Below are 26,503 nucleotides of genomic sequence, written 5' to 3' on the forward strand. Positions count from 1 at the left end.
GCTGGTTGCCTTCTGCTGAGCTCACTCCAGTTTATCAATGTCTTTCCTCTATTGGGGCTCCCAAAACTGGATGCAGTGCTCCAGGTGTGGTCTCACAAGTGCTGAGTGTGTACTGGCCATGCCCCTGTTAATACGGCCCCGGATGCTGCTGGCCTTCTTTGCTGCCAGGGCACGTTGCCGGCTCCCGTTCAGCTTGCCGTCCAGCAAGATCCCCGGTCCCTTTCAGCCAGTGGGTCCCCAGCCTGTATCGTTGCAGGGGACTCTTCCTTCCCGGGTGCAGGGCTCTGCATTTGTCCTTGCTGAATTTCATCAGGGGCCTGCTGACCCCTTCCTCCAGCCTGCCTAGGTCCCTCTGGATGGCAGCCCTGCTCTCGAGTGTATCAGCTGGTGCCCCCCCATCTTGGTGTCATCTGCAAACATGATGAGTGCACTCTTTCGTCTCCTCCAGGTCATTGATAAAGATGTTATCTCTTCTCAGATGCAAATACTGAGCATATGACTGAGTGGTGATGGAAGAGAAAAATAACAACTTGTGTGACTCCTGTGTTGACTTACTGGAAAATATAAGATGCTAAAAAGTTTTTTTTGTTGCTGTTTTTAAATCCCCAAAACAGAATTGTTGGACATGCCTGTTTAGTTGCATGGATATTAACGAATGTACAATGAACATTCAGATGAACCTTACTGAGGCCAATGCTTCTGACAATTCAGAAAGGTCTCATTCATTTATGGATTTTTTTAAGCTATTTTGCCAGCCAGGATTTGAAGAGAAAATAAAGCATTTGGTTCTGTAATTATTTGTGCAACTACAAATTCAGTCTCTGCTTTCAGCCATCTGCCCTGCAGGCACTACTTTTACAGCCATTTAGAACATTGGCACAGTATGCGATCTCTGCATCTTCTTGTGTTTTTATGGCTGACTTGGTGCTGATAATTCTGACACAAATATGTGTTCATATTCCTCCTCCCCCCCCCCTTTTTTTTTTACATCCTTCTGCTTTATCTCTTTTAGTCTTTTTAAGGGTTTGAAGAACAGCTGCACAGGAAGGGGAAGCAACGCTGTATTCCTGAACAGGCATTTTTTTTTATTTACCGTGTGAGATGCATAGTAGAACAATTTTATTCCTATTAAGGTTCACAAGAAGAAATGCAATCTTCCTTTCTGCAGCAGTTCCTGGTGTCAGTAGTTCAATCATCAGTTCAGTGGTATCTCTGTGTACCAGCTGTTGCCTGAACACCTTCTCTCCTGTATGTGCATGACATGGGAAAAAGTTAGAGCTTCTGCTGTTCTGCTGTTGACATTAGCAGGGCAAACTAAGTTTGAATGGCCTTGGGCTACTACTGAATGAGTAGGATGGCCAGACTTTTACTTGCTTACATGGCCCAAGAGAGAAGTTACTCATTTTATTATAAAGATAGTAGCTGCAGGTTTTAGTCTAGATCACGTGATTGAGCAACTACTTTGGGGCCAGAAAGCCCTGATGAATCCTAGCATGAGGGCAGCCCTCACAGTCTTTGTTTCATTTAAAGGTCTAGGCAGTGTGTCTTCTATAATACTGTTTTTCCAAGTGGCTTCTGGTGAACTTGGCATGTGGTGTACCTGCAGGAACAGATCTCATTTTATGTGGGGACTTGCAGGTGTTGGGACTTTGTAGAGACTACTAGCTTCACCGGGTAGGAATTTATTTGTTTAAAGTTGTTTGAAGAACCTAACTGTGTGCCATTCCCTGTGGAGCACGACTTCAGTCTGGGGGTTCCCTGACCCTGTCAATGGGCTAGCATTTCAGTAGCATTTCATCAGTGCTGCTGGAAAGCTCATTCCTAAAGGCTTAACAGTAACATTATCTAGAGCTGTTGGTTTTTATGGAAGTACAGAGGTTTTATGGAAGTACAGAGATTATAGAGAAGTGTAATTGGGTGAATATGACAGATGGTATCCAATAAGCCAAGTGCTATCACTTTGTAGTATTTTTATTTCGTATATATTTAGAGAGTTTCAAATGTTCAAATGGCACATTACCCCCATTCTTGTCCTTTTCAGTCAGCTTTAATCTAAAAGATCCCATAATCTACTTCTCTTGACACAGCGACATACCAGGTCTTCAAGATCCGAGTGATCGCGAAGGTTAACATGGGGTGTTTCTTTCTTTTTCCATCTGGTTCAATCCTGCTTTGTTTTTGAATTGCATTTGGCAATATGGGAGGAGAAATTTGAAATGAAAGAATCTCATTTAATCTTCCATTGCTTCTCCTTCCATCTGGCAAATGGGAATAATATTTTCTTATTCAATCCCTGTCTTTTTATAATGTAAACCGGTTGGTTCAGGAATTTTCTCTGACTGTGTATGTTCATCCTGCTTGTACAAAGGTCCGTGATTTCATGTGGAGTTTTTGGGTACTGCCACTAGTAATGCATTGTCATGAAACAGCAGAAAAAGAAAATGTAAGGGTGATGCTTTGAAACAGTGTATGAAAGTTTACTGGTAGTATGTGTGTAATCTTGTCTGAACAGGAACATTTTTCATGACAATCAGTGCTGGCCTCCAAAAATGCGATGGATATGATTTTGCACCTTTGTCTTGGTAAAATGTTAATGTCAGGGAAGATTTTCCTTTATGAAGCAGTATCAGCAAGGAACAAATACATTGCCTCATTTGCCAGGCAGAAATGATAGAGCTGCTTTAGTGTGTCAGAGACTTCTTCATTAAAAAACATCAGTGACCACATGCATTTTGGATGTTCTAATCAAAAAAAGTCTCATTATTTGTTTTTTTCTTGCAGTGGTTTATTGAAATGTTAGCAGTTTGCTTGTTTGAAGAGAAGAATTGAAGTAACTGCTGTGAAATGTGTTATTATTTGAATCAAGTCTTTTCCAGTTTTACTTAAATTGAAATAAACCTATGTGGAATTACAGTAAACATAATAAGAGACTGATTTACAGAAACTCCTGCCTTCATCTCAGAAGTAAATAGAGGAGCTTCATGTAATTCTTTTTAACTTTCATCCTTAAAAGCTGATTATTTTGGGGTTTCTCTCCAAATGTTTTTTAAGGAATACTGATTATGAAGAAAAGCTTACAATGTTAAAATATGTGCTTATGTTTTTGTCTTCATTATGACATGGAACTTTTTAGAAAGCTTGGTTATTTTTGTGTAAATTGAATTTAATTGTGAACCTTTCTCTGTAAAACAGATTTTTTTTCTTAAAAAGCGGTACAAAAAGTAATACTTTGACAAAAAGATGACTGTTCATTTAATATATTTTCCCTATGGAAAATAGGAAGTGGGGATATCTGAATCAAATGTCGTGTTTAAAATTTGAAAACAACGCACTCTAAATTTAATACTCAAGTCTCTGTGGGCCTTGGATGAAGCTGCTAGTATGAATCTCTGAAATATATAGCTATAGGCTTGAATTTTTCTTAAGCCAAACATCCAATACGCTCTAATGGATGAGCTGCTTGAGTTGAGTGTGGGTGGATGGGTCTTCCTCGACAATTATCTACAAGTGAATATGTGCAAGCTTTGACTAATTAACTGAATTTGGACTAGACTGTATTACTGCAAACCTGCAGTACTGTTTACAATATTATATACAGTGTAAAATTGCTTTTCCTTTTAAATGGGGTCAAAGCCATGGCCAAGATGCCAGATGGATACATGATACTTGATTGAATAGAACTAAGAGTGAAGCTTGCTGCGTCTTCAGGTTGCTTCAGCAGATTGCTAATATGTATATATTCTCCTTAATAATTTTTTATGAATTATAAAGCTGTATTACAGCTGACTGAGTTTCATGCTGCTGCTGGGATTTTCTAACATGACGTCAAGCATGTAGCCAGAATTGTTTTAACAGCCTCACTCTCTGTTACAGCCATACACTCTCTGTAACACTGTTACAGCTCAGTTTTCTCATCGTACTGTGCTGTTAGTCTCTGTCCATCCCAGTCATTTTGACCACTGAGTAACAAAATCATTGCCACTTAAGAAATTGTACCTGCAGCTGTTGGGTCCTCTGCACAAGCGCAGCCTGGGGCACAGAAAATGGTGTTGCACTGTTCCCCTTCTTCCAGAGGAAGAGCAATTGGATTCTCTTCTTTCCAGAGACCAGGAGGGCAAAGAGTCAGCTTCTACTCCTAGACTTTTGTCTATTTTGTTTGTTTTCCCACAGAATGGAGAGGAGAAGTTCTCTGTATTTTAGCTCTCGGATCCTGGAGCATCTGCCAGGATACATGGACTGGCAGACGCTATGGCAAAATCGTCTGCTAGATCTTTCTGCTAGGCTTTCATCTGAGTCTGAGAAAGGGTCACTTAAGTGCTGCTAACATACTTGCATCTCAGAGTCCCCAGCAGATGTTTTTAAGGCAGCAAGAGTGAGGGCCAGATGGAATCACTCTGGAAACAAAGATATATTTTTTAAAAGGCTGAGGTCTCTTCATGGTAAACCTAAGGAGTCACCCAGCCTCAGAAGAGTTGTTAAACTGAAAATCAGGGAATGTGAAATATTGGCCGTTAATCAGTAGCTGCAAGGTCCACTAGTCCCATGGAAAATAATAACAAAGTAAACAGTCTCAAACTAGGGTGTTTTGCTGTTATAACAGAAGAATATATAGGCTAAATGATCCTCTCTTTGGGCTTGCATGAGGATTATTTAAGTATCAAGAAAGGACAGAACTGCAGCTTTTCAGTGATGCTGGCTCCGAGTAACCATTAAAATAAACAGACGTGGTGGTAATCAGATGATTTTCTAAGGCCTTTTCTAAACTGAAGGATTCAGAAGTGTGGTGTGACTGACTGGAGTAAGACATTCTAGTACAATTCCAGTTAAGAGAGAAATAGTATTGTTGAAATAACTATATTCCACTAAACTTCCATATTGGTGAAGAAAGCTTGAGTTCAGTTTTAATTGTTGAAGGTTGCAGCCGAAGTAATGCAAGGACAAGGCTTTTAGTTAATGCATATTTACAAAAGGATTGCAGAAAACAACCCAGAGATTTATAAAATATCAAGTCACAGAAAGAAGGACTTGGAAGTTACAAAAGAGGTTGTAAGCTTCTGGCGCACTGCTCTTGGTCTCAGCTGTGATTGCATATATTCAGAGGATTTAAACACAATGTGTTGCAGTAGAAAGGCAATATGGAGAGGTGTTTCAGCAGTACAGCATCCACAGCTTTTGGATGGAGATTCATTTTTCTGGCACTCCTTCAGTACGTCTGATAGTCACTTTGCATTCATGGAATGCTGAATCAATGCGAATCACACCCTTCCTTTGGCTAGTGTTTGCTATGGTGTTACTAAAACTGCCATGTTTATCACAGTAAGGTTAAGCATAAAGAGATCCAAGGGAGCTGTGCTTGTTTATGTAAACCTGAGTTTAGCTTGTTGTGACTTAGCTGGGGAATCATAGGTAACGTTTAGAAAAGGATTGAGGACGTTTTACTGCTGCCCTGTTCCATGCAGTGTGTTATGCCTGGGTACTGTATGATGGGAAATTACAGGAAACCAAAGACACCCCGAGTGCTCAGTCACCTCCTCCGTGATAGAGAATTTAGAATTACAGCCAATCCAGCATATTACTGCAAACCATTATATTCATGGGAAGATAATTACTGAACTGGTGGTTTATGGGAATGTCTGAGAAGTATATATAGCTCATTTAACATATCATCTGAAGGAGTCAGCCTAGCCTGATTTATAAAACAGAAGATGAGAGAAGAGATCAGTTATCTCCTTAGCTCTGCAAATGACTGGTGGAATGAAGGTTGGCCTTTGACCGCTCTGGGTAACACGGCTGTATATACATTGCTGCCTCTGCAGTTCTGATGATCTGGACTAAAATCATTTCATTTTTTTTCTCCAAGCATTATATGTTAAATGAGGAGGTTTTTTTCAGGCCATTAAGCCTGAAATGTTAAACTTATGCATCTGTTTTTTCAATTGTTTGGCCAAAATACCCGTTTGGCGAGTTTCGCTTTCTAGCAGTGTAGCTTATACAATAGCTTTTTTTTTTTTCCCCCTAGGAGTACTTCATTATAACTGCAACACATGTAACATGGAGAAATACGTGTCTTCTTTTTATAACTTGTTTTTGTAATCTATCAAATGAAGAATGCTTGGTATAAAGCAGAACATTTCTGTGGGTGTATTTCTTTTCTTTAGTCTAGCACTACCTTGCTGCTGATGCATTCTGTCTTAGGAAACTAGCACATTACTTATTTCTTCCAAGACTCGCATCAACATCCTTAATACTGACCCCAAGTGTTGTGTGGACTAAAAATAAAGCATTACCTCTACAAGAGACCACAAAATTTCATACTCTAAGTACTTGTAGATCAGAGTTTCATTCTGTGGAGCAGCACCCTCTTGTAAGATGTAACCAGTGTATAAATTATAAAAGGCTGAGTTACCAGTGGGCCTCATTACAGGTCCTGATAACCTTGGTGTCTGAAAGGTGATGTTTTGTATGCCTTTTTTAGAACTCCTGTTTACTGTAATGCTAATTGTCTTCTAGAGCATGTATATTAATACATATGAAGTCACATTTTTATGACGTTTCAGTTGCACTAAAGTTTAGTTGTATTTAGGTCAGAAACCAGGTTTGGCTGTCCTGGATTGTTTTATTTTGCTTTTCAGTTAAGAGTGATTATAAAAAGGGATTAATCTTTTAAAAGAATATGTATTGTAAGAGGAAATTAAATGAATTCTACTTGTAAGAGGCTTTTTTCTGTAGCTATTTTCCTTGCAGTTGATATATTATAGTTTAAAAGATTTAATTATCTATGTTAAATGTTTAACCATAATGTTCTTACAATATAGAGACCTTTGTTCTCTGGAAAAATAAAGTGTAGTCAGTGGTTTGATAAAACACTTTACAAAAATAATTTTCTCATTTTAGTGCTATTAGTTTTTAACATCTAATTAATGAAAATGATTGAATGCCACAGGAGCTAATCTCCGAACTAGTAACAATTAGAAGAAAGGAAATATGGCAGTGCGCAGTACTATTTATTTTGCCAGTCTCTGAAAGTTGAACTGCATAGCAGTAAGTGTGACTTTTCAGATATTCAGGAATAAATTCTGTGTTTCAGTGTGCAAAAGATTAGACAATTAATTTTCCTAAGGCAATTTTAAATGCTGCTGATTTGCTAAGCAGCTCCCTAACGCTCTTCACTTCTTATATGCTTTATATGCAAATTTTCAGTCAAATCCCATTTCTATATACATTGACATTTTCATTAGAAAATAGTAGAGAAGAAAGCAAACTTTGGACTGTGGATTTTGCATCTCTTTGTGATCTGGCTGAATATAAACTTTGAAGTTTATGTGAACCAGAGTTTTTCTGTTTTTCATGGACTGCATTTAAGTTCTCTTGAGCCAACTTCTGCAAGTTAGGGCAGGCAAACTTCCATGGAACATAGTGGAAGTTTTTTCCTGAATAAGTCTTGCAAGAATTAGCTCCAGTGATTGTTGTTTGGTGTTGGTTTGAGTGATAAACTCCTAATTATTTACCCTTTGTCTTTGCAGTGTTCTGGATGATGAGGGGAGTACTTTGCGTCAGCAGAAGCTTGACAGGCAGGTAAGATTTTGGAAGTTTCTTGCTTTCTGAAGTGTAGATCTTGGAGCAGGGAAATCGCTGACACATATCTGATAACTGATAGATGTATCCTGCCAAAAAATTGTATCTAGTAATTAGGGAATGCAAAAGAGAGGTCTATGAAGGTTATATAGAAGTCTAACTTCCACTGAGGTTTTTCTTATGACTGAAGTTTGAGTGATTCCCACTTCCACCACCTAGGGGTTGTTTTAAGCTGATTTACAATGTGTTACCCATCTGAAGGACCAGAAAGGACAAGAGGTTCTGGCAGGCACGTCAACCAACAGAAATTTACCTCCAAGTTTTTACATATTTTCTTCTCCATTCCCTGGATTTATCCCTTGTGACTGTAAACTAATGGTATTTTGTGCTAGGTTGTTTATTTGCTACTGTATTCCTACATGACTTATACAACAAAGTGATTCAGAATCTCTCATCTGAAATCTAAGAGAATTTTGCCATTAAGTTTTAATATGGTTTAGGGTTTTCACTTTACCTTTGATTTTTCTGTGGTCCCATTTCTGTGAACCGTTGTCATGTTTATAGTTAAGCTTTGTTTAATTTTCTGTTGTTATAGCCATTTCTTCTGGCATCATTTTATCAGGCTATGTTTCATCTTCAAATTCAAATACTTTCTATTTATGATGTAATTTTGAACTTGATTCTGACCTTTCTGAAGTCAAGTTGAGGTGTTCCACACAACTCATGGGACTGAAAGAGTCCCATCTCCATTCTTGTTCTTCAGGTTTAGTGCATCTCCATTCTAAAAGCAAAAATCACTGCACAGGAGCAGGGAAACAGTAAGGTAATGGATAATTAAAATAATCAGTTCAGTTCTCTGAGGCTGTGGAAAAGGGCTCGAACAGAGAGGTGCCTATGGTGCCAACAGATGCTGAACAAAGTATCTGGGAGAAGAGACTTGTATGGCTGGTAGGATAATTCCCTGCCTCCCATCACTATTGCTTTGGTTTTCATCAGGTATAACTGAAAAATTTAAGTGTTTAATTAAAGTTCAGCTTGTATAGTTGTTAAATTAGGCTCATGTCCAGCCTTATCACTTGATTCTAATTTACAGATTATCTGCTCCTGATTTACAAAAACTTAAACTGACCCCTTTCTGCCTCATGCCTTTACTCACCCTCCCATTGCTTCACAGCCAGTACTCTCACACTGTTTTTTTTCCAAGGGTTATTTTCAAGCGAGCTCTGACAGCTGGTAGACTGCTCAGAAAGATCTGTTTTAATAATTTGATATTTTCAGCAGAAGGTGTTTTAGTGGTGGATTTTTTGGGGGGTGGGGGTGGGGGAAGATTTCCTATAATCTGATATCCAATATCTCACTTGCCAGTTCTCACCACCAGAAAACTGTAAAAGGTGTAAAGATATCCGTTGCACTTCATCAGAGATTGCTGTTGTTTGGAGTCCAGTAACAGATACTTTTCTTTGCATTTCCCTCAGCGAGCATTGCTAGAACAGAAGCAGAAAAAAAAGCGCCAGGAGCCATTAATGGTTCAGTCCAATGTGGACGGTCGCACAAGAACGCGCAGAATGAAACATTCGGAAGAACAAGCCCCATTGGTTGAATCGTATCTTAACAGCAACAGCAGCACTATATATCACGGTATGTGAATATAACCTATTGCATGCATATTTACTGCAAGTATGATGCTCTCAATGTTAAATGTATGCTACAAGAACAAAATCTTTTTAGTAAATAATTGATAACCTTAATTTGTATTCAGGAGTAAAAACATCAGAACTTCCAAGGCTAGTCTCAAAGGTAGAAACCAAGGTAACTAACTGCCATTTCAGTGCTGTGGGAAAGGGGGTAGGTTGTCACTTCTGCAGGGAATATTTAAGTGTCTTCAGCCGTGGTTCCTAATGAAGTGAGACTTATGCTGTCCTGCTTTGTGAATGTCTCTGTGTGTACGTACCTGTGCTTAAACCTGTCAGTCCTCAATGATAAATTTGGAACTTGTTAACCAATTTCAGCTAAGTTTGGGTGTAACAATCTCAAAGATACTGCATTTCTGCAAGTTTTATTAAAATAGGTGACTCGATAGAGAAGAACATTCCAAGCTTGTACAATGTGGTCTTCATTATTTTATTAGAGGTTACAGAATCCAGAAGGGACGAACAAACTTCAGGTATCACAGCCATATGGAAAAAAAATATAATGCCATTTATGTATTGGTAGGCTCCAAAGAATTCTATCATCAGAAATCAATCCCAAGGAAATCAGTTTTTATTTAGTTCTGTGCTCATGGCCCATGCTTGTGGACACCTAATGAGAGTAGGTGCATGCTTTTCCTCAGAATTTCCTAGAGGGAAGCTTGGGTAACCTTTACTCAATATTCTGTCTCTTGTGGATCTCATTCCAGGCTGCTAAAACCTCCATGAGTTATAGAGAACAATAATTTCCCACCATTCTTGTTTTGCAAATCCTTAAGTTGAAATCAATTCATAATGGAGTGTACCCCTTAACAGCAAAAGGCTTGCTTTCCTTGAATATTTAGGGGTATGTGGGACGTGAGCTGAAAACTTCAGGTGTAGGGAGTGTAGTTGGCTGTTTTCAGGTTGGAAATTCTACTAGGTGGCAGAGTACCTAAGGTTTAATGTTTAAAAAACAAAATCTAAGATGCTTTTGTGAATCTAACTCTTGAAAAATAAAACAGTATCCATAGTCTTGGGGGTGGGGGCGCAAAAACCTTTCAATGTTCATCCATCATTCACTTCAGATCTCTGAACACTGCATGTGCTGTATTTTTCATCTGCCTTATCGTTTCATTTTCAATAGGAGGTGGTCACATCTTTTAACAAGGTTATGGTAGGTATTTGCTGGACTAACTAATGATGCTGTGAGAAATGCAGTTTTTAGAGTCTCTACTTCCACTTGCAAATGGTGGGTTGTTTTGGTATATTTACTCTTACAGAGTTCATTGTTGCAAACTGGAAATTGCATTGGTTAATTGTTAGGATTTTATTAGTAATGGGCCTTTTATCTTGCTTCTGCAAGCAGTTAGACTACCATAATGATTTCAGAGAAAGAATTATTTTTTCTGATAGTATTATTTTAATAACACTTTTCTTATAACTATTATCAAACCATTAATAATATTTGTTTCTTTTTGGTACCTTCTTCTCAGAGTCAGGGAATACAAAATTTTTAAGCTGAAACTAAATTTCTTTCCAGGCTGGCTTAAGAAGGTGATTTAGCATAGAATTTTAGGATTTATTTTTTTAAATCAGAGAAAACAGAAATTGTTTCTCTTTCTGCTTGTGCTCAAAATAGCTTATCACAGGTAGAGAGTCTCGTACGGTACAAAGGTGCCATTGTATACAAAATCTTCTGTATTGTCAGTTGAACAACAAGGTTTTAATTTCCACAGATCAGAGAAACCAGACATTATCTACCATAAATGGTAGCAAATTTCTTATGTACACTAAATGAGCTAAATTTTGCAAGTTTGCACCATAGTGGACTTTCTGACATAAGTGAGATTACCTGTGCTCTTAAGGCAAAATTTGACCCTTCATATCATGTTGTAGCACACTATTTACTAGAACACTGACTAATTTCTTCTTAAATCAGTTTTGTTTTAAATTTTTCTCTTGAACCCTTTCAGTATTTGACTAGCTTTCAGAAAAGCAAGAGTCTTGTAGTCAACCCAGAGTACATTAATCTTTTGGGGACAGCTGTCCTTGTAATAAACTATGCAGTTACCAAAAGCCAACTTAGGAGAATTTAATTACCTAGTAAAGTGTTTTATTGCCTTGTAAAATCCTCCGTTAGGAACACTGCTCTTGAAAACACTATAAGAGCTTCAGAAGTGTCCTTTTTTGGTGTGGTCTTCTCTGGGAATGTGCTTAGTGTCTCAGGATACAGTGTTCTCATGGTACGTATTTAGGTTGATGGCCATTTTTAACTATGGTATTCAGCTTCAGGGTTTGTGCTTTTTTCCCCCTTCAATGAAAACATTTGTATGTAGGAGTGTCGGATGCATGAGACAGCTGGGCTGCTTCTAAAGAACTATTCTGCTCTTTTCCGTTCATTTGTTTCTCTTATGGGTGTGCTGATTTTAAGTTAAGAATGACTCTTTGATGGGAACTGACATTCTAGTGAATGAACCTCATTGCTTGGATGAGCATGTTTGTGAAATCAATTCCTATATTGCAAATGCTACAAAAAGACCACTTCTTTCCACCTATCATCCTCCTCCGTTTTTTTTCCGTGTATAATTTCTGTGTAGCACAGATTCTTGTTGATTTCAATGAATAACTGGAGGCCCAAGTAGAGATATCTCTATAATACTTTGAGCAAAATAGGTCAGTGATTGCAATTCTGAGATGTTAGGGTTTCTGCACTGGGAAATTGTCTTCCATACACTGCCATCATTTACTCTAATGCAGTTATCTGTGCTGGAATGGTTCCCTGATGGGCAACTCTGTTCTGGAATAAAAACTGATTTTATTCCAGAATAATTATCAGAGAGTAGAGTAAAAAAGTCAGTCACTTTTGTCCTGGAATAGAAGAATATCAGCCTGGGGAGCTGTTTGTAGATAGATATAGTGGAACAGCATATTTTGTTAGTTAAGCTGATCATCCGTTTTTTCAATATAAAGGAGCCCTTAGCTACTCTTGAATCTCTGCAGGGAGTTTCTCCTGGAGTTGCAGGGAGATTGCTGTTAGTCCTCTGCTTGCAGGTGTATTCTGTTTCATCCAGTTTGGAGCTGTAGGGAAGAGAATAAATCTAAGATGCAACAGGATGGAAGGATATTAATTAAGGGCTGTGACTGAGCTCAGCTGAGGCAGCTCACAAAGAGGATAATACAAATGTAGCTTTCCTATGTTTCTGTTGACTAGGATTGAAAATGCTGGGATCAGTGTAACTATCTGTACGAAACAGAACAGTCACAGGGCTCTTTTAGATTTTCATTTTGTTAGCATAATAAATGAGTGAATGGCTGGCTCTGCTGAAAGTCTGTCTTCACGGAGTAAGAAAGAGAGTCACCAGCGGCACCATATTTTTTCCTAGATACCTTCAAAGCAGAGAGCTGACATGGTAGGATGAGATGGTTTCTCCATTCCCTGTCAAGTTTTAATAGTAATTCTTCTGCGTGCCTTCAGGCTTTTAGGGAGATGGGTGCCCTGCCCCTGAGGAAATGGATCAGTACTGCATAATTCATTGTGCAAAATTCCCCAGACAGATGGTTTCTTCTCAGCTTCTGCTTATGTTTCACCTACAGGTGTAAGCTTTCAAATCCTGTAGCTTGTGAGTTACTTGCATGTAGCAGAGATTTTTTTTGTCTTTTTTGTTTTTTTTGTACCTTTTGGTTACTAGAATATTGGCTGATTAATAACACTAAAGTCTTTGAGAACTGACATGAATTAGGTTGAACAGGCCAGCCTGAGATAAAATGAAGCCTTGGCACTCCAGTCCGTAAGAGTGGCTAGTTTGAGCTGGAGTATTAGCCAATGGTTAGGCCAGTTAGCCACTCAAGTGAACCCATTTCCCAGTACTTGCCTTTCAGCATCCGCATATCAGGTAGGACCAAGCATGCAGGGAACTGCTTTAATTATTTGGAAAGGATTAAAGATATATTTAATATGAGCAGAACCCCTTGTTTTATAACCTGTGCACACAGGAGCACAAGCACACTAGTAGGAGAAATGGTTCCTTGCAAAATTCTAAGGTAAGTCTGGGACAGACCTGAGTATAAGGACATAAAGTGTTCATATAAAATGATGACTGCAGTGTTCTTTTTTACACTGAAATGAAAGTATTAATATAATTTTGGGACTACACATGTAGTCTAGACCCTGAACTGTCTGCCTGCTATTTCAAGCAATAGGTATCTTTCCTTTAAATTCCATCAGGTTTGGCTCCAGATGTTACTATCACAAATAATGTCTGTTTCTCTTGCAGCACCAAATACAAATTCATCACTATTTTATCATTATAAGTAGCTAAATAGGAACCCATAACAACAGTTTGTATTTCCGTTATGTTTATATTATTTATAAAAGAAAATATTGTAGTCATTTATTCTCATGAATAAATTTAACCCTTCTATGTAGGAGAGACCACTTACAAATTGCTTTGGTCTTCTCTGTCTTTTGTTCTTTTTTATTTTCATTTAGGCATCCTTCATAAGGCACATTGCAACCTGTTTGTTTAAAATTGCCATTATATAATGCCTCAGTCACATCTGCTGGTTTATTTTCACATATCTCTACACCCCTTATTTTGTGAAGTTTGTTGCAAACTTGAACAAACATCTTAGCCTGATTTGAGATGGCAGGATTCTGCAATGAGCACAGTTCTGTTCAGTCTGGATTACAAATATATGCTGGGCATTCCTGGAGCTAGGTAACATGCAGAGATAAATTAGTTACTGCAACACTATAATAACATTATTTAATTACATTTAATATAAATTATGAAAGTGCATTTTTATAGGGAAGAAGAGTAATTTTATTTCTCTGAAAGTGGTTCATTTCCACTGGGGACAGATTCGCTTTTCACAGGACTGAGTAAGGCAAAGATTTGAACAAGTGCCAGAGATGCTTTCATTAATATTACCATACTTTGTTGCAGATGTGGCTTTTCTTAAAAGCTTGAAATTAAAAATGTTTTGAATTAGAGACTCTCAAAATAATTTTTATGGAAACTTCTAATGTAGAGATTTAGCTTAACCAGTGTAAAAAAGCAAAATTACTTTCCTTTTTGACATTTGGCAGCACATCTAGATGAAATGGTTATGTTGTGCAGATTTCTGATGACAAGTCATAGCTCTGGATTGTTAAATTTGACATGTCATTCTGCTCTTTTACTATGAATGATGAGAGAGTGTTTTCTGATGAGTATCAAGCTATCAACTTACATGATGGACATCAGTTAACCATGCATTTTAAAAATACTTGTGTGTTCATCAAAGCACTTTCTTGCACCCTTGTTTCCTGACTGTGGAAGGAGAAGGTGTTTATTTTTTTAAGATAGCAAAGAGTATGTTTTGTGTGTAAGACTGTATTCTTAATTCTTGGAGTGCTGCCTGACCCCTTAATATCCTGTGGGTAAAATACCGTGCTTCAAATAAACATATATTCTGAAATCTCCCTTTCAGCCGTGATCTCTTTGCCTTCCCTCTTTAAAACATTTTGATTTATCAACAGTCTTTATTGTGCTAGTGCATTTATAAAATAAAGACCTAACCTGATAACAAACACAGCAGCAAGTAGCAAGTATTTTAGCGGTCTTTTGGGTCTCTTGGTACTAAAAGATTTGAGAAGGACGTTTAAAGGCAATTGCTGATAATAATTTGAAAATCTTTTTCTTTGCTTTAATATTCCCCATAAATATATTTGCTTGCAGTTACCATTTCACAGCTAGCCATTATTTTTGGTCCTCTGATGATCTCAATGTCAGGGAGCAGCAAGGGCCAGCTACTCCCAAAGGGGAGGTGAGCCAGGAGCTGAGGGTGACCCCAGCACAGGCAGTGCCCTTACCAACGGGGCGCTGTCCCACGGGGCTGGATGCCGCAGGCAGAGCCAGGGCTGGTAACAGGGTCCATTGCAGCCCCAGACACAGCAAGGACCAGGGCAAAGGTCCTGCCAGGGCTCCAGTCAAGAGCAAAAGGAGGCAGGGCTGGAGACACAGCTACAACATATGTATGGGGTCCTTCATCCAGGGGGTGAGCTACCTGTAGTGTAGGGCCGAGGGCATTCAGGAGAGAGGGTTGGAGTCAGGCCCACCTACATTGTAGGTCAGGAAGGAGCTATAGGCCCTGGGCTGAGCATAAATGGACCCCTGGGCCCATGGGCAGGGGGTGGGTGGAGGTCCCAGGTGAGGCTGGTCAGGGCCATTAAGGCCTGTTGGTGCACTTAGGACCCTGACTCAATTTTGTAACTCCTTACTGTCCTTAATCTTCCTGCTATAGGTTTTTCCACAGAAAATTTTAGCTTTCCTTATTGATTGTCTTTTCCAAGGAATCTGATTCATTGCTATCAACTCTCCATTGCACATGCTCCTGTTTCTTCCCCCCTCTGCAGTCAGACAGCGGATACCTGGGGGTGAAAGGGATCTGTTTCATTCATTCCTTTGTACCTTCTGAGGAAGTCCACTTGTAACAATGAGGTTTTGATAGTGTCCTTAAGCAGCTCCAAATTATTGTGTACACTTGTTTGCTTTTTGCAGCCCATTCACATTCAGTTTCATTTATGAGTATTTTCACCTTTGTAAAATCAGCCTGGTCAGCACAACAGTGTTAGATACATAAACTGCAAGGAGCCATTTACTGCAAGGAGTAAATTTACTGTTAGTGTAATTTTTTAGGGGGTCTGGAATCTGATTCTAAATTACTAGTTGCAGGAATAATGTTTTTGATTATAAGCATTTTGAAGGAGAAATCAAGTCTTCATATGTGATTAAATTGTATCTAGCATACCACAACCCTTATCCCAATTTAGGCCTTTGTATCTAACTAGTTTTATCATTAATATATCCTTATTTAGGTCTTCTATACAAAGCTAATAAAAGTATTTCATCATAAATATAGTATTTTCCCATCTTCACTTTACTAAGAATATTTCTAAGAGAATCCAGTGTCTTTTAGATGATTGCAAAAAGGCTGGTCTAGCTCATAATCCAAAGTTGATCAAATAAAATAATAATGAATGACAGCCCAAATAAACAGTAATGTTCACTACTGCTGAAATGTTACAAAGAAAAGTAGCAAGCTGTTTTCATTGTGAAACACAAGAACATCTCAAACAACACTAGGAAAATGCTGACTGATTTGCACTGATTTCCTAAGATGACCCTAGTTTAGCTTTCTTTGTTTGATAGTCATTCTGGCTTTCAGTTTTACTGTGAGAGGACATTGATAAGTAGAGTGAGTATTTGCTTTATACAGTTGAGCGAATGATTTGCAACACATAACTTATCCATCTGGTTTAGCCTCTTTCTACTTGAGGTATTTTTCAGGCAGACTGCACAATTTTTTAACGTATTCATTAAAAATTTTTTTTCTGTGATTTTTTCCCCCTTCATTCTTCACATAATGTGCTGATCAAGAATATTTTTTTTTTTTTAGCACTTGGCATTTTTTATGTGATAGGGATTGGTAGGTTAGGATTGATAGTTGTTTTTTTTTTCTTATTTCTTCCTCTAGGATCCTAAGAGTGTGCAAGCATTCCTATCAAGAAATATGGGTATGCAAATGAAAAAAAATCTGCATTTTCTCTGCATGCTACATTGAAATTAATTTTCTGTGTGAACTTGTGATCATGAAGGACAGATGGAAAAACATCCCTTTTATTTTTATTCACTTCAATATGTTCGGACAATTATCTTTCAGTGGTTTTTTCAATTTTGCACTGCCTGCATCACAGATTATTCACTTTCTTACAACTTGCATCCTTTTTTTTGATTGTGAGTTGTAGCTCTATCCTGCAAAACGTGGTACTGTTCAACACACAGATTGTTCATGAGGGAGAATTCTTTTCCCCACTTTTATCAGTTAGAACATTGGCAAAGCCAGGGAAAGCCAGAACTCTACCTTGTTCTGCTTTCATAAGTCTTCCTACGCTCACCTTGTACTATGTTAATATATACTACTTGTTTGTTGTTGTTCTTTTCTTTTTAGTTCAGATTCTGAAATAATATAGTAATCTGCGCTCTTTTCTGTTTCCTCAAAATAATTGTTATATATTACAATATGGAGGTTAGTGGTCAGTTGATTTAATGAACATGTATGAATAACACTAAAATCGAAATCATGTCATTGTATTATTTGAAAGTTTGCCAGTTATCTCAAAGCTATTTCTTATGATTTAAGAGACCAAAAGAGAATGAGACATCAAGTTTGACAGTCCAGCCATATTTGCTGTTTGGAATTCTGTTCCATCACGACACATCCTGCTTGCATTTTTTTTCTTGCCTAAGTGCAAATTCTGGTACAAACAAGTCTAACAGAAAAGGATTTTTTTGTAGTTTTTTTTAAGTGAAGATGTGAATAATTTGGACAGGGTATATGGAATATTGGGCTGGGTTTTGAGAGAATACTCCTAATGGTCAAGGTAACTATCAGCTGGGATTTTTAAAGCTGCCTAAACTTTCTCCGTATTGAAATGAATGTGTATCTGGGTGACTGAAAGTCTTTAAAATCCATTCCTGTAGTTGCATTTAAGGTATATGCATTTATTTGTTCTGTGCTAGTGCTACTGTTGTTTAAAACTTTTGTTCAATGAAGGACACAATCATATTGTTGTATCTGTGAATATTACCTAGGGAGGCCAGTTTAACTCATTTCCCTCATTCAGGCTTTCTTGTGGGGAACTGTGCATTGTTTTATGGTGCTATATAAGGTCTGTGGAAAATGCAGGTTAGAGTTTGGCTTAAGGTTCCCATCCTGCTGAGACGGGAAATTCTTGCACAAGCTTGCACAGAGATCTGTGGTGTTGATAGACTGTGGCTCTAAAAACAGATACTCTTGCATTTGCTTAGTGATCCAAAGATGTAGTAAAGGACAGAGGGAAGGATATGTGATTCCCCAGCTACATAGTGGGGGATGACCATCACCTCTGCGAACTGTTCAGTTATCCCTTCATCTCCACAAAGACCGACTAGAAGCAGTGTTGGATAGATAAGTTCAAAGCTCCACACCATAATGACCAGCTGCAGAGTGAATAGGGAGATGAGAAATGGTAGTTCTTTTCTTGCAACTACCCAGGGTTGGGGAAAGCAGAGGACTGGAAAGAGAATACAGAACTTTCTGTTTTGCACCACAGCTGAATCTGTTGGAGCCACTTAGCAAGGTAGGTCCACAGAGCTCTCTTTTGGAGGTCCACAGATTTTGGAAAATAGACCTTTGTCCATCCTCTGCAAGAATCGAAGTATTGGCCCTGTCTGATGGGAAACGCTGTGTTGCATAAACTTCACTTCCTACCCCACTGCAATGCGCAGCACTAACACATGAGGTATTCAGCAAGGTTAGCGTTTACGGGCAGCGTCAGAACAGTACTGACGTACCTGTGTGCTTAACTGTGAATGCAGAGCTGAGTCCCTGGAACTTGATGCTTTCCTGACCTGAGTTTGTACAGCCAGTAGTAAAACTGCGTGATTTCTTTTATACCTGCACTCACCAAAGAAAGCATTAGGGAGTGGATGAGCCTTAGCCAAAATCGGCTGCTGTCTGAATAATTAATAGCTAAGAATAAAATGGTGGGTTTTTGTGTGGGAGATAGTATTTTGGGGTTAGATTTGGGTTTATTTTAGATGTAGTTATAAAATGTTATGATGAAGTGTTATGGTGAAATGTTATGGCTCAGAAAAGTGTCCTTTAGAAACAGGACAGTCCGTGTTAACTCCTTTCATGAACCCAGCTGTAGGTTTTGCACATTTATGGTTTAGATCTTACTTTGCAACCTCCATCACTTATGTCTGAAAGTCCTGTCTCCCATGTACAGCAGTGATGGAATATGTTTAAAATGGCCACAGGACTGAAATCTTGTCTTCACCTTACAGATCAAAATAATGGAAATATTCCTTCTCTCTCCTGTGGGAGTCCCACTCCTGTACTTATAATCAGATATCTCTTGACAAAAGTTATAGGACAAAACTAATTCATAAAGCTTCAGACTTTTACTTATTAGATCAAAGGATGGCTGACAAGACAGTGAAGATAAGTCATTTTTCAATTAACAATGTCAGAATGTTTCATCACTTCTTGATTAATCATTATTTTGGGCTAAGTAAATGATGTTTCCTCTGAATGAATGAATATGGCCATATTTAAAAGGCTTTAGAGAACTAACTGGTCATTGAGTGTAGGTCATTTGAAAAGTACTGAATTTCAGTTATGAACTGAATTATCATCTTTGAAACAATGAAAAGAACCTACCCTAATTATTAAAGCTGAGCTACAAATATAGGACAGATAGTTGGGCTCACAAAGACACCTATTTAAAGACATCACAGCAGGGACTCTGGTGCCCCGCTTAGTCAGAGGCTGCCATGATGCCTTTTATGTGCCATTTTCCCTGAGGTTCTGTGCACTCGCTACTCTGGTTGTCTTGCTCATTATCCACAGTGCTCTGTGATGCTCAGCAAAGGGACTGCAATCTTGTGATTAGTGTTTGATAAAGACAGGAAGAGGAATGAGGAGTTGGGCTATGACAAGCTGTTTCTTTGGGCCTCTTCACACATACCCTGACAATTTCATGCATGTTCTCTATAAAAGTTGAGCCCTCCCTCTCTGTGATGAAAAAAGGAGTGTGTGTTTAATGAGTTCCTCAGATGCTCAGTGTGTTGTGAATGTTATGCTATTTATAATAGATTGCTGTGCCAGGGCAGGGTAGATGTGGGTTTGTAAGCTACAGTTCACAGAGACATAGCTAAATCCATTTCATCTTATTCCTCTGAGGATCACATTGGTGTTCCTATGGCTGTTCATGTAGGTAAAGGATTTGGTGAACAGGGATTTTTTAAAGTGATCTTAGGAGCAACCAGTTCTTTCCAAGAAGGTTCCTTAGTGGACATATATTTTTTTTTTCTTTTAAAGAAAACACTTTGGTTTCTGGTAAAAGAAAAAGGAATGGTGGGAGGCCCCAAGTGCCAGCATCATATTCCTCTGAGATAAATCCCTGTCACCATGTGAAGCCAGGGGGCTTAGCAATTAACAGAGACTGAGCAGCTGGTGCCAAAATCTCTCAGTGCACACCTCTAGGTTGTTCTGCTTGGGGCTGGGAAGTTGGATGATTTCTGTATTCATTTCACAAGGGTAATTGCTTTTATGCCTTTGTAAACTCATTTTTATTTCACTTCAAGGCTTGCCCTGGCCAGAAGAATGAGTTATTGTGTATGGTGCTTTCATAGATTTCAAATATTGACCTCAAAGTGTGTCATGCTTTTAGAAAGTAATAAAACCTCTTTTTACTTTGAAAACAACTAGTATTGCATGAATTATGCTGACATTCACAATTCATGCCATGTATCTTATGCTGAGATTTCAAAAGAATTAATTAATTTGCAGACATTACAAAGTGAGAGCAGTTTGTAATTTCAGCCTGGGCTATAATTTCTCAATAAATGCATGGCAGTTCTTCTAATCATAGCATGGTATATACAATTGTATAAGATGTGTGTTTTGAAAATAAAGCTTCTGATGATTCTTTGCTTATGGGGTTAGGATGTAGCTGTAAGCATATGCACTACGAAGTCTAAATTAAGTCATTCTGTCTTCATGCTGCTGCTCTTGATGGTCAGTCTGACAGTTTTACTATGAGGAAATGTGCTGCTTACACTAGCTCAGCAGCACATTAGTATTCTGACGTTATTTTTGGCCTGAAAGATAGAAGGTGATATATTACTGGAAGGAGAAGAAAAGTTAGGAAATGTATCCCGTCTAACCTAACACCTTCAGTTTTTGACTGTAGTGTTGCAATTTCCGGCTTATTTGAATCTCTTCTCTGCATGAATTGTCTGAAATACCAATCAAACCCTAGACTCTGCTATGTCTGCTTACTCCTTTGTGCCTTCACAGAGTTCTCAGTTCGTTCTCTCTCATCTCTCTCTGTCTCTCTCTTTCTCTTTTTTGGTGGGGCACCCTGAATCTCTCAAGCAGTGCAGGAGGCCGAACAGGAAGATGTAAAGGTGGTAGTGGATGTCCAAGCTCCGAAATCAACTAAAAAAACCAAGGCAGCAGCTGCAAGCTGTCAAACTGGCAACGCCAGAAAGGAGAAAAAAGGCAAACACAAAGGTTAGCTGCATGCTACTGAATGTCAAATGTTGAATTGACTGCAAAATACTCCTTTTTTTTTTTTTTTAATTTCTTTGAATACCAGTGAATTTCTGCTAGCTGAAAATTGCCTAAAATTAATTTATTCAAATTTTTATGAGACTGGAAAATGTGGGTGACTTGGGTCCTGTCTCAGCATGTACAACTTGGGAATGAAGGAGGGCTGAAATTTGTAAACCAAATCTTTTCCAAAGCAGCATGTTTGTTTATATTCTAGAGGAGGAAAAAAGTACTCATGCAACAGACACCTGTGTTTCATGAATGTTAAGGAAATGAGAGCTGTCTTACACCAATGTGTTTTTTAGACTGTCTGCATGTAATGTAATTTGGAGGAACAGCCTTAAATTGCAGTCATTTCTGTCCAAACTGTTACTGAGGTTTAAACTCTGCACAGATTAGAGGTTAAGAGGAAGTTTTGATAATGACTTCAACAAAACCAAGATATGATCCTCAGTGGTGTTCTTCGAGTTGTTACTTCAGGGTTACTGTACCCTGCTTGGTCAGTATGTGTGAGGTGTTTGTATAAAAAGCTTTCTGCAATGACTTTGGTAAGAGTGAGTTGACAAAAGAAAATGTACTATTTATACTGACAAAAGAAATGACATTGCTGTTATTAGTTTTACTACCTGAACTATATAGAACAGATAGAAGAAGTTGTGTGAACTACTTTAGAAGTATGCCAGTTTGTATATATTACACACACACACACACACACACACACACACAAAGAGATTTTTGTAGCAGGACATACAGCATCTTTCTATTTGATGCCAGATGACTAATCAAATTTATAAATGTCTTTCCAGTAACTTCACACTTGTTGGATCAGGCCACTGTAACACTATCCTGCCTGGACTGTACTGTATTCCCATCTTGTATATGTCCAACAGTCTCTGCATTATTGCTTAAGTAAGAAAGTAGTGTATATCCTTGACAAGTCTGTTTAATGGTAATAATGACTAACAAAGGTAATTATTGAGGTCAGAATACTGGGGCTTGTCTACAGGGATTTTGCATGACCTGAGCCTGCCTTATCACAAGCCATTAAACCATATTGCAGCTTAATTTTTGAGATCTGAATCTACAGCTTCTCTGTCTGTAGTCCTTTTGACCACAAAGGAAGACCTAGGTTAGAGGGGCTTTAGATTGTAGCCCTGAGGTAAATTTATTTATTTATTAAAAAAAAAAAAAGTGTGTCAGTATCTGGCTTAAAATACTAAATAAAAGTCAAGGGTAAGATTGACTGAATGTAAAAATTGTTGGCAAGATAAGTGAACAGAAAGGTGATGTTTCAGAACTTGCATAGAAACTAATTCTGCTCCAGCACGGAAGTACAGATGCCAGATTTTATTTGGAAGTGCTTCTTATAGTTTAAAAGAAAAGGGAAACCTGACTTAGGCTGTAACTGACCATTTTACAGGGTAATACTTACATCATTGTTACTGCATAATATTGAGCCTGTGTTTCAACTCATGCAGTGCTCGTTTTCCCTGTATGGGCACTCAGTGTAAGTATTATATTTTTGACAGAACATCAAATACTGTTCTGATCAGTTACAGTTTTGATTTGACAAATCTACATTGTATAACACCAGCGTACATATAAATTCACATATTTTCTAGGCAGTTTTCTGATGAGTTCCTATGCTGAAATACTCCATGAATAAAGACCTAGCTCCAGGCCTGGTGAAGTTTTGGGGTTTTACTTGCACATAGGAAAAAATAATAACATGAGTATATGATTGCAAATATTGTTCTACCAGTATTCATTTGCATGCTGGAACTGAATTTGCTGGATAGTTGTCTTTGAAATTGTTTGCTGTACAACTTATTCTGTGGACAGTGTGTGCTAACTATGAAGGAGAAGTTACTCAATTTTTTATTATCTCAGAGCAGGTAATAAACTAGTATTTTTCTTATATACCAATAACATTTTTCTTCATTTTTGGAAAAAATCCCCAAACAGGCAAATGTCAGCATACTTTAGTGGAAGCCAGTTGAGTCAAGTGAAAGTTATATCATTTAATATGTAGACAGGGAACTTTTGCTAATTAGGTATTCTAGTCTCTTTTTTTGTAGGGTGATGGTGAGACTTGCACAGATGACCTGGGCATCCTGATACTGCTATATGTGGTGGAATTTGATTTGTTAACTATAGAAGCTTCTGCTTCTGTAGCAATTCTTGCTTCTGCCGCTATGCTGTGCATCATCTTCTTCAGCCTTCAGCGTTGCCCATCAGTTGCAGCTTATATCTGTGATCCCATAGGGTGGAGGTGTCATTCATCAATTGTACTAGAGAAACCTTTGAAAACATGTATGAGTACCTCTTCTCCTGGAGTTTATATTGATGATTAGGAACAAATTTCAAGTAACCAAAATCCCTTTCAGTTAAAGTATGTTCAGAGTGTGCAAGTTGCACCTTCTGATCCAGCTAATCTCCTTTTTCTGCACACTAGTATTTAACAGTTCCTTCGTGTCTAATCTCATCCATGGAATTGTATCTAGTTTACCTTTGATAGTGTTGTAAACCTGGAGCATTTGCAGGGAATTGTAACTGGATTTCAGTCTTGCATCCTTAGCAAAGCTGCAAAATATTTTATTATTGGATGAAACAGAAAAACTAAGTGTGACCTTCAAATTCCAGAGGGATTTTACTGATGAGTCCACTGCAAACACAAGCTAATTTTTGTTACTTGGGAATGAAGAAAATGCAAGGGGTAGCAGAACCTTTTAGTGAAACTTATGGTATCAATTTTTCAGTTACTTCTAAGAGTAAGAATGATTCTTTAGAAAACAATCTTACAGGAATGCTGAATGGATTTGCTAATAAGTTCAGATCTAACTAATGATAATGGGTGAAAATTAAATGTTTTATATGTAAGGGGAAAAGATACTTGTTTTGAGCATCATACTTCTATATGGCTCTTGGTGTTAATTGTGGAAGGGTATATAATCTTTTCGTACTTTAGGTGAGCAGAGCGCTATTCTAAGTTTGATTTTTCAAACACACTTGGCTGTTTGTGTATCCTCTCTTATTGGCAGAAGATGAGACTGATTCAATTCTTGGACTGAGGTTTTTTTGTAACACAACAGATTTTGTTGGAGGAAGAATAGTATGTTGGTTATTAGATCAAAATCATGGAAGTTATAGGTTCTGTTTTCAGCTTTGGAGTTGATTTAGTGGTTGTTCCTCCTCTATGTACAATGTAGGGGTGTCATGCTTGAAAAGGACTTCAGGATCCTAAAAGGAAGGGGGCTATCAAATTATCTATACTTGTTCTATTCTAGTAATTTAGAACTAGTGTAAAGACATGTTTATTGAATTTATTTTATACATGTTTAATGTATACAGTATTCATGAAATTCTTACCCTTATTTTGCTGTACTAACCTTTCTTCTAGGAGCTGCTGTTTGTATTTGATCTGATTCAGTCAGGCCTGACAGCTATGTTTGATTTTTTTTTTTTGCTTTTCTTTGAGGTTAGTAACTGTTACAAAACTAGTAGCAAGAAAAGAGAGTCCTCCAGTTTGACTTTTCACCTGAACACTGTAGATCACCATGGAAGGAGCTGATTAGGTGCTAGTTTTCTTTGACTCCCAGTGGGAGCTACAATCAGTCACCAGGAGTTGCTCAGGTTCTTACATGACCAAGCTCATAATAAACATGAGCGACATTCATTTGGCTGCAGGAAGCATCCATGTTCATGCACCGTGTTTAGCTGAACAATGTCCACTGTAGCACTTAGAAGTCTGGGGAAAGCTGTTATAAGGGCAGTGAGAGTGGGGAAAAGCAAAAGTATGAAGGAAAACTGCCCAGATAGAGTGACCTCTGCACCTTGTGCATATCATGGGAAGAGTTTACACAGCACCTTTGACAAAAGAAAACTGGGAAGCCGGTCAGGTGAGAATAATATGAAGAAGCTCTGGGTCTGAAAATTTAGGGATCAGTCTGGTGACCAGAAGAAGCTGAGGAAATGATGTGGACAGCTGTGTCCGTGCTTCCAGTCCTTGACAAAGTAGTAGCCCTAGAAGCTTTCACGGGAGTGAGTGCAAAGTTTAAGATTCTTATAATCTGCAATGAGTTTTATGGCCCATATGGACACTGCCCTCTAGCCTTAGGGAAGGAAACAGTGAAGTTTTCTTGTAAGCTTGGGAACTGTAGAGTTAACTGAATCTTTGAAGTCTCTTCCATTGCTATTAGATGGTTGAGAAATATTTTTGCTTGTTTTTGTGGATTATTTGGGGGGGGAAATTTTCCCCTTGTTAACATTCAGGCAACCTAGATTTGTTTCATGCTGTAACCTTTGCATGTCCTGTAAACGAGCAGGGGTGAATATGCTTCACATGCTAAAACAGCATGTTAAAGGTTTCCATCACTATTTAACTATAGTGAGTATTACCTTTCTGAGCAGAGCTGAGCCCTTTGTGCTTTAAGAAAAAAGAATGTTTAGACCCGATCTTATGAATAATGGGCTAATTCAGAGTGAAAATCTTTGAATTATACATGAATAGCTCTTGAAGCTGTGGTATAATGATAGTGCTCTGAATCTTAGATGTGTAATGCTTTTCTAAGTGGCTCCAAGAATGATGAAACTATCATCAGATAAATGTGAGGGAAATACTGGGTCTAATGAGGTTACAGTGGCATAAGGCAAGAGAAGGATGTGCCTAATTGCTTATGTAGAGCTGATTGTTCCTCTCAAGTCAGAGGTCAGTGCATTTTGTAATTCTGTGGTGGGTAGTATGGTGCTTAGCAACTCTTTCTAGATCTATGATTATTGCTGGTATTTCACTTTTAATGATGATATCCAGTACATACTGTGCCTGTTTTTAAAAAGAAACATCATTTTTGTGCGAAGGGGGCAGCAAATGCAGTAGATTGCTTACGTTTTATAGTAGCTCAGCTGATTAAACTGATACTTCTGAAAGCTTTGGTCTCCCAGTTTATTGCTGGGTATAATACTGAGTATTGGAAAAAAACAAAATGAAACAAATGAATATGTAAAATGCTTGCCTTTCCAGTGGAGGTAGTGGATCAAATTCTGGCTTGATTTGTGACTTTCATGATGGTAGGAAGGTGCAAATAAGGATGATATTTTTGAACCTGGTGTACACT

The 26,503-nt window shown here is 38.2% G+C and overlaps 1 protein-coding gene across 3 annotated transcripts in view; it reads left to right on the forward strand.

Annotated features, from left to right (window-relative positions):
* TUB (TUB bipartite transcription factor) overlaps window positions 1-26,503 on the forward strand; it is a 77,533-nt gene that overhangs the window by 24,026 nt on the left and 27,004 nt on the right. For 2 of the 3 annotated variants that reach the window (XM_067295518.1, XM_067295520.1), the window contains exons 2-4: window positions 7,524-7,575; window positions 9,051-9,213; window positions 21,216-21,350. In XM_067295518.1, coding sequence (XP_067151619.1) covers window positions 7,524-7,575; window positions 9,051-9,213; window positions 21,216-21,350 — 350 coding nt within the window. The remainder of the gene's footprint in view (window positions 1-7,523; window positions 7,576-9,050; window positions 9,214-21,215; window positions 21,351-26,503) is intronic. The other variant, XM_067295519.1, reaches the window with a different exon arrangement.

The sequence above is a fragment of the Apteryx mantelli genome, chromosome 4, assembly GCF_036417845.1.
Source record: "Apteryx mantelli isolate bAptMan1 chromosome 4, bAptMan1.hap1, whole genome shotgun sequence".
Taxonomy (NCBI): Eukaryota; Metazoa; Chordata; class Aves; order Apterygiformes; family Apterygidae; genus Apteryx; species Apteryx mantelli.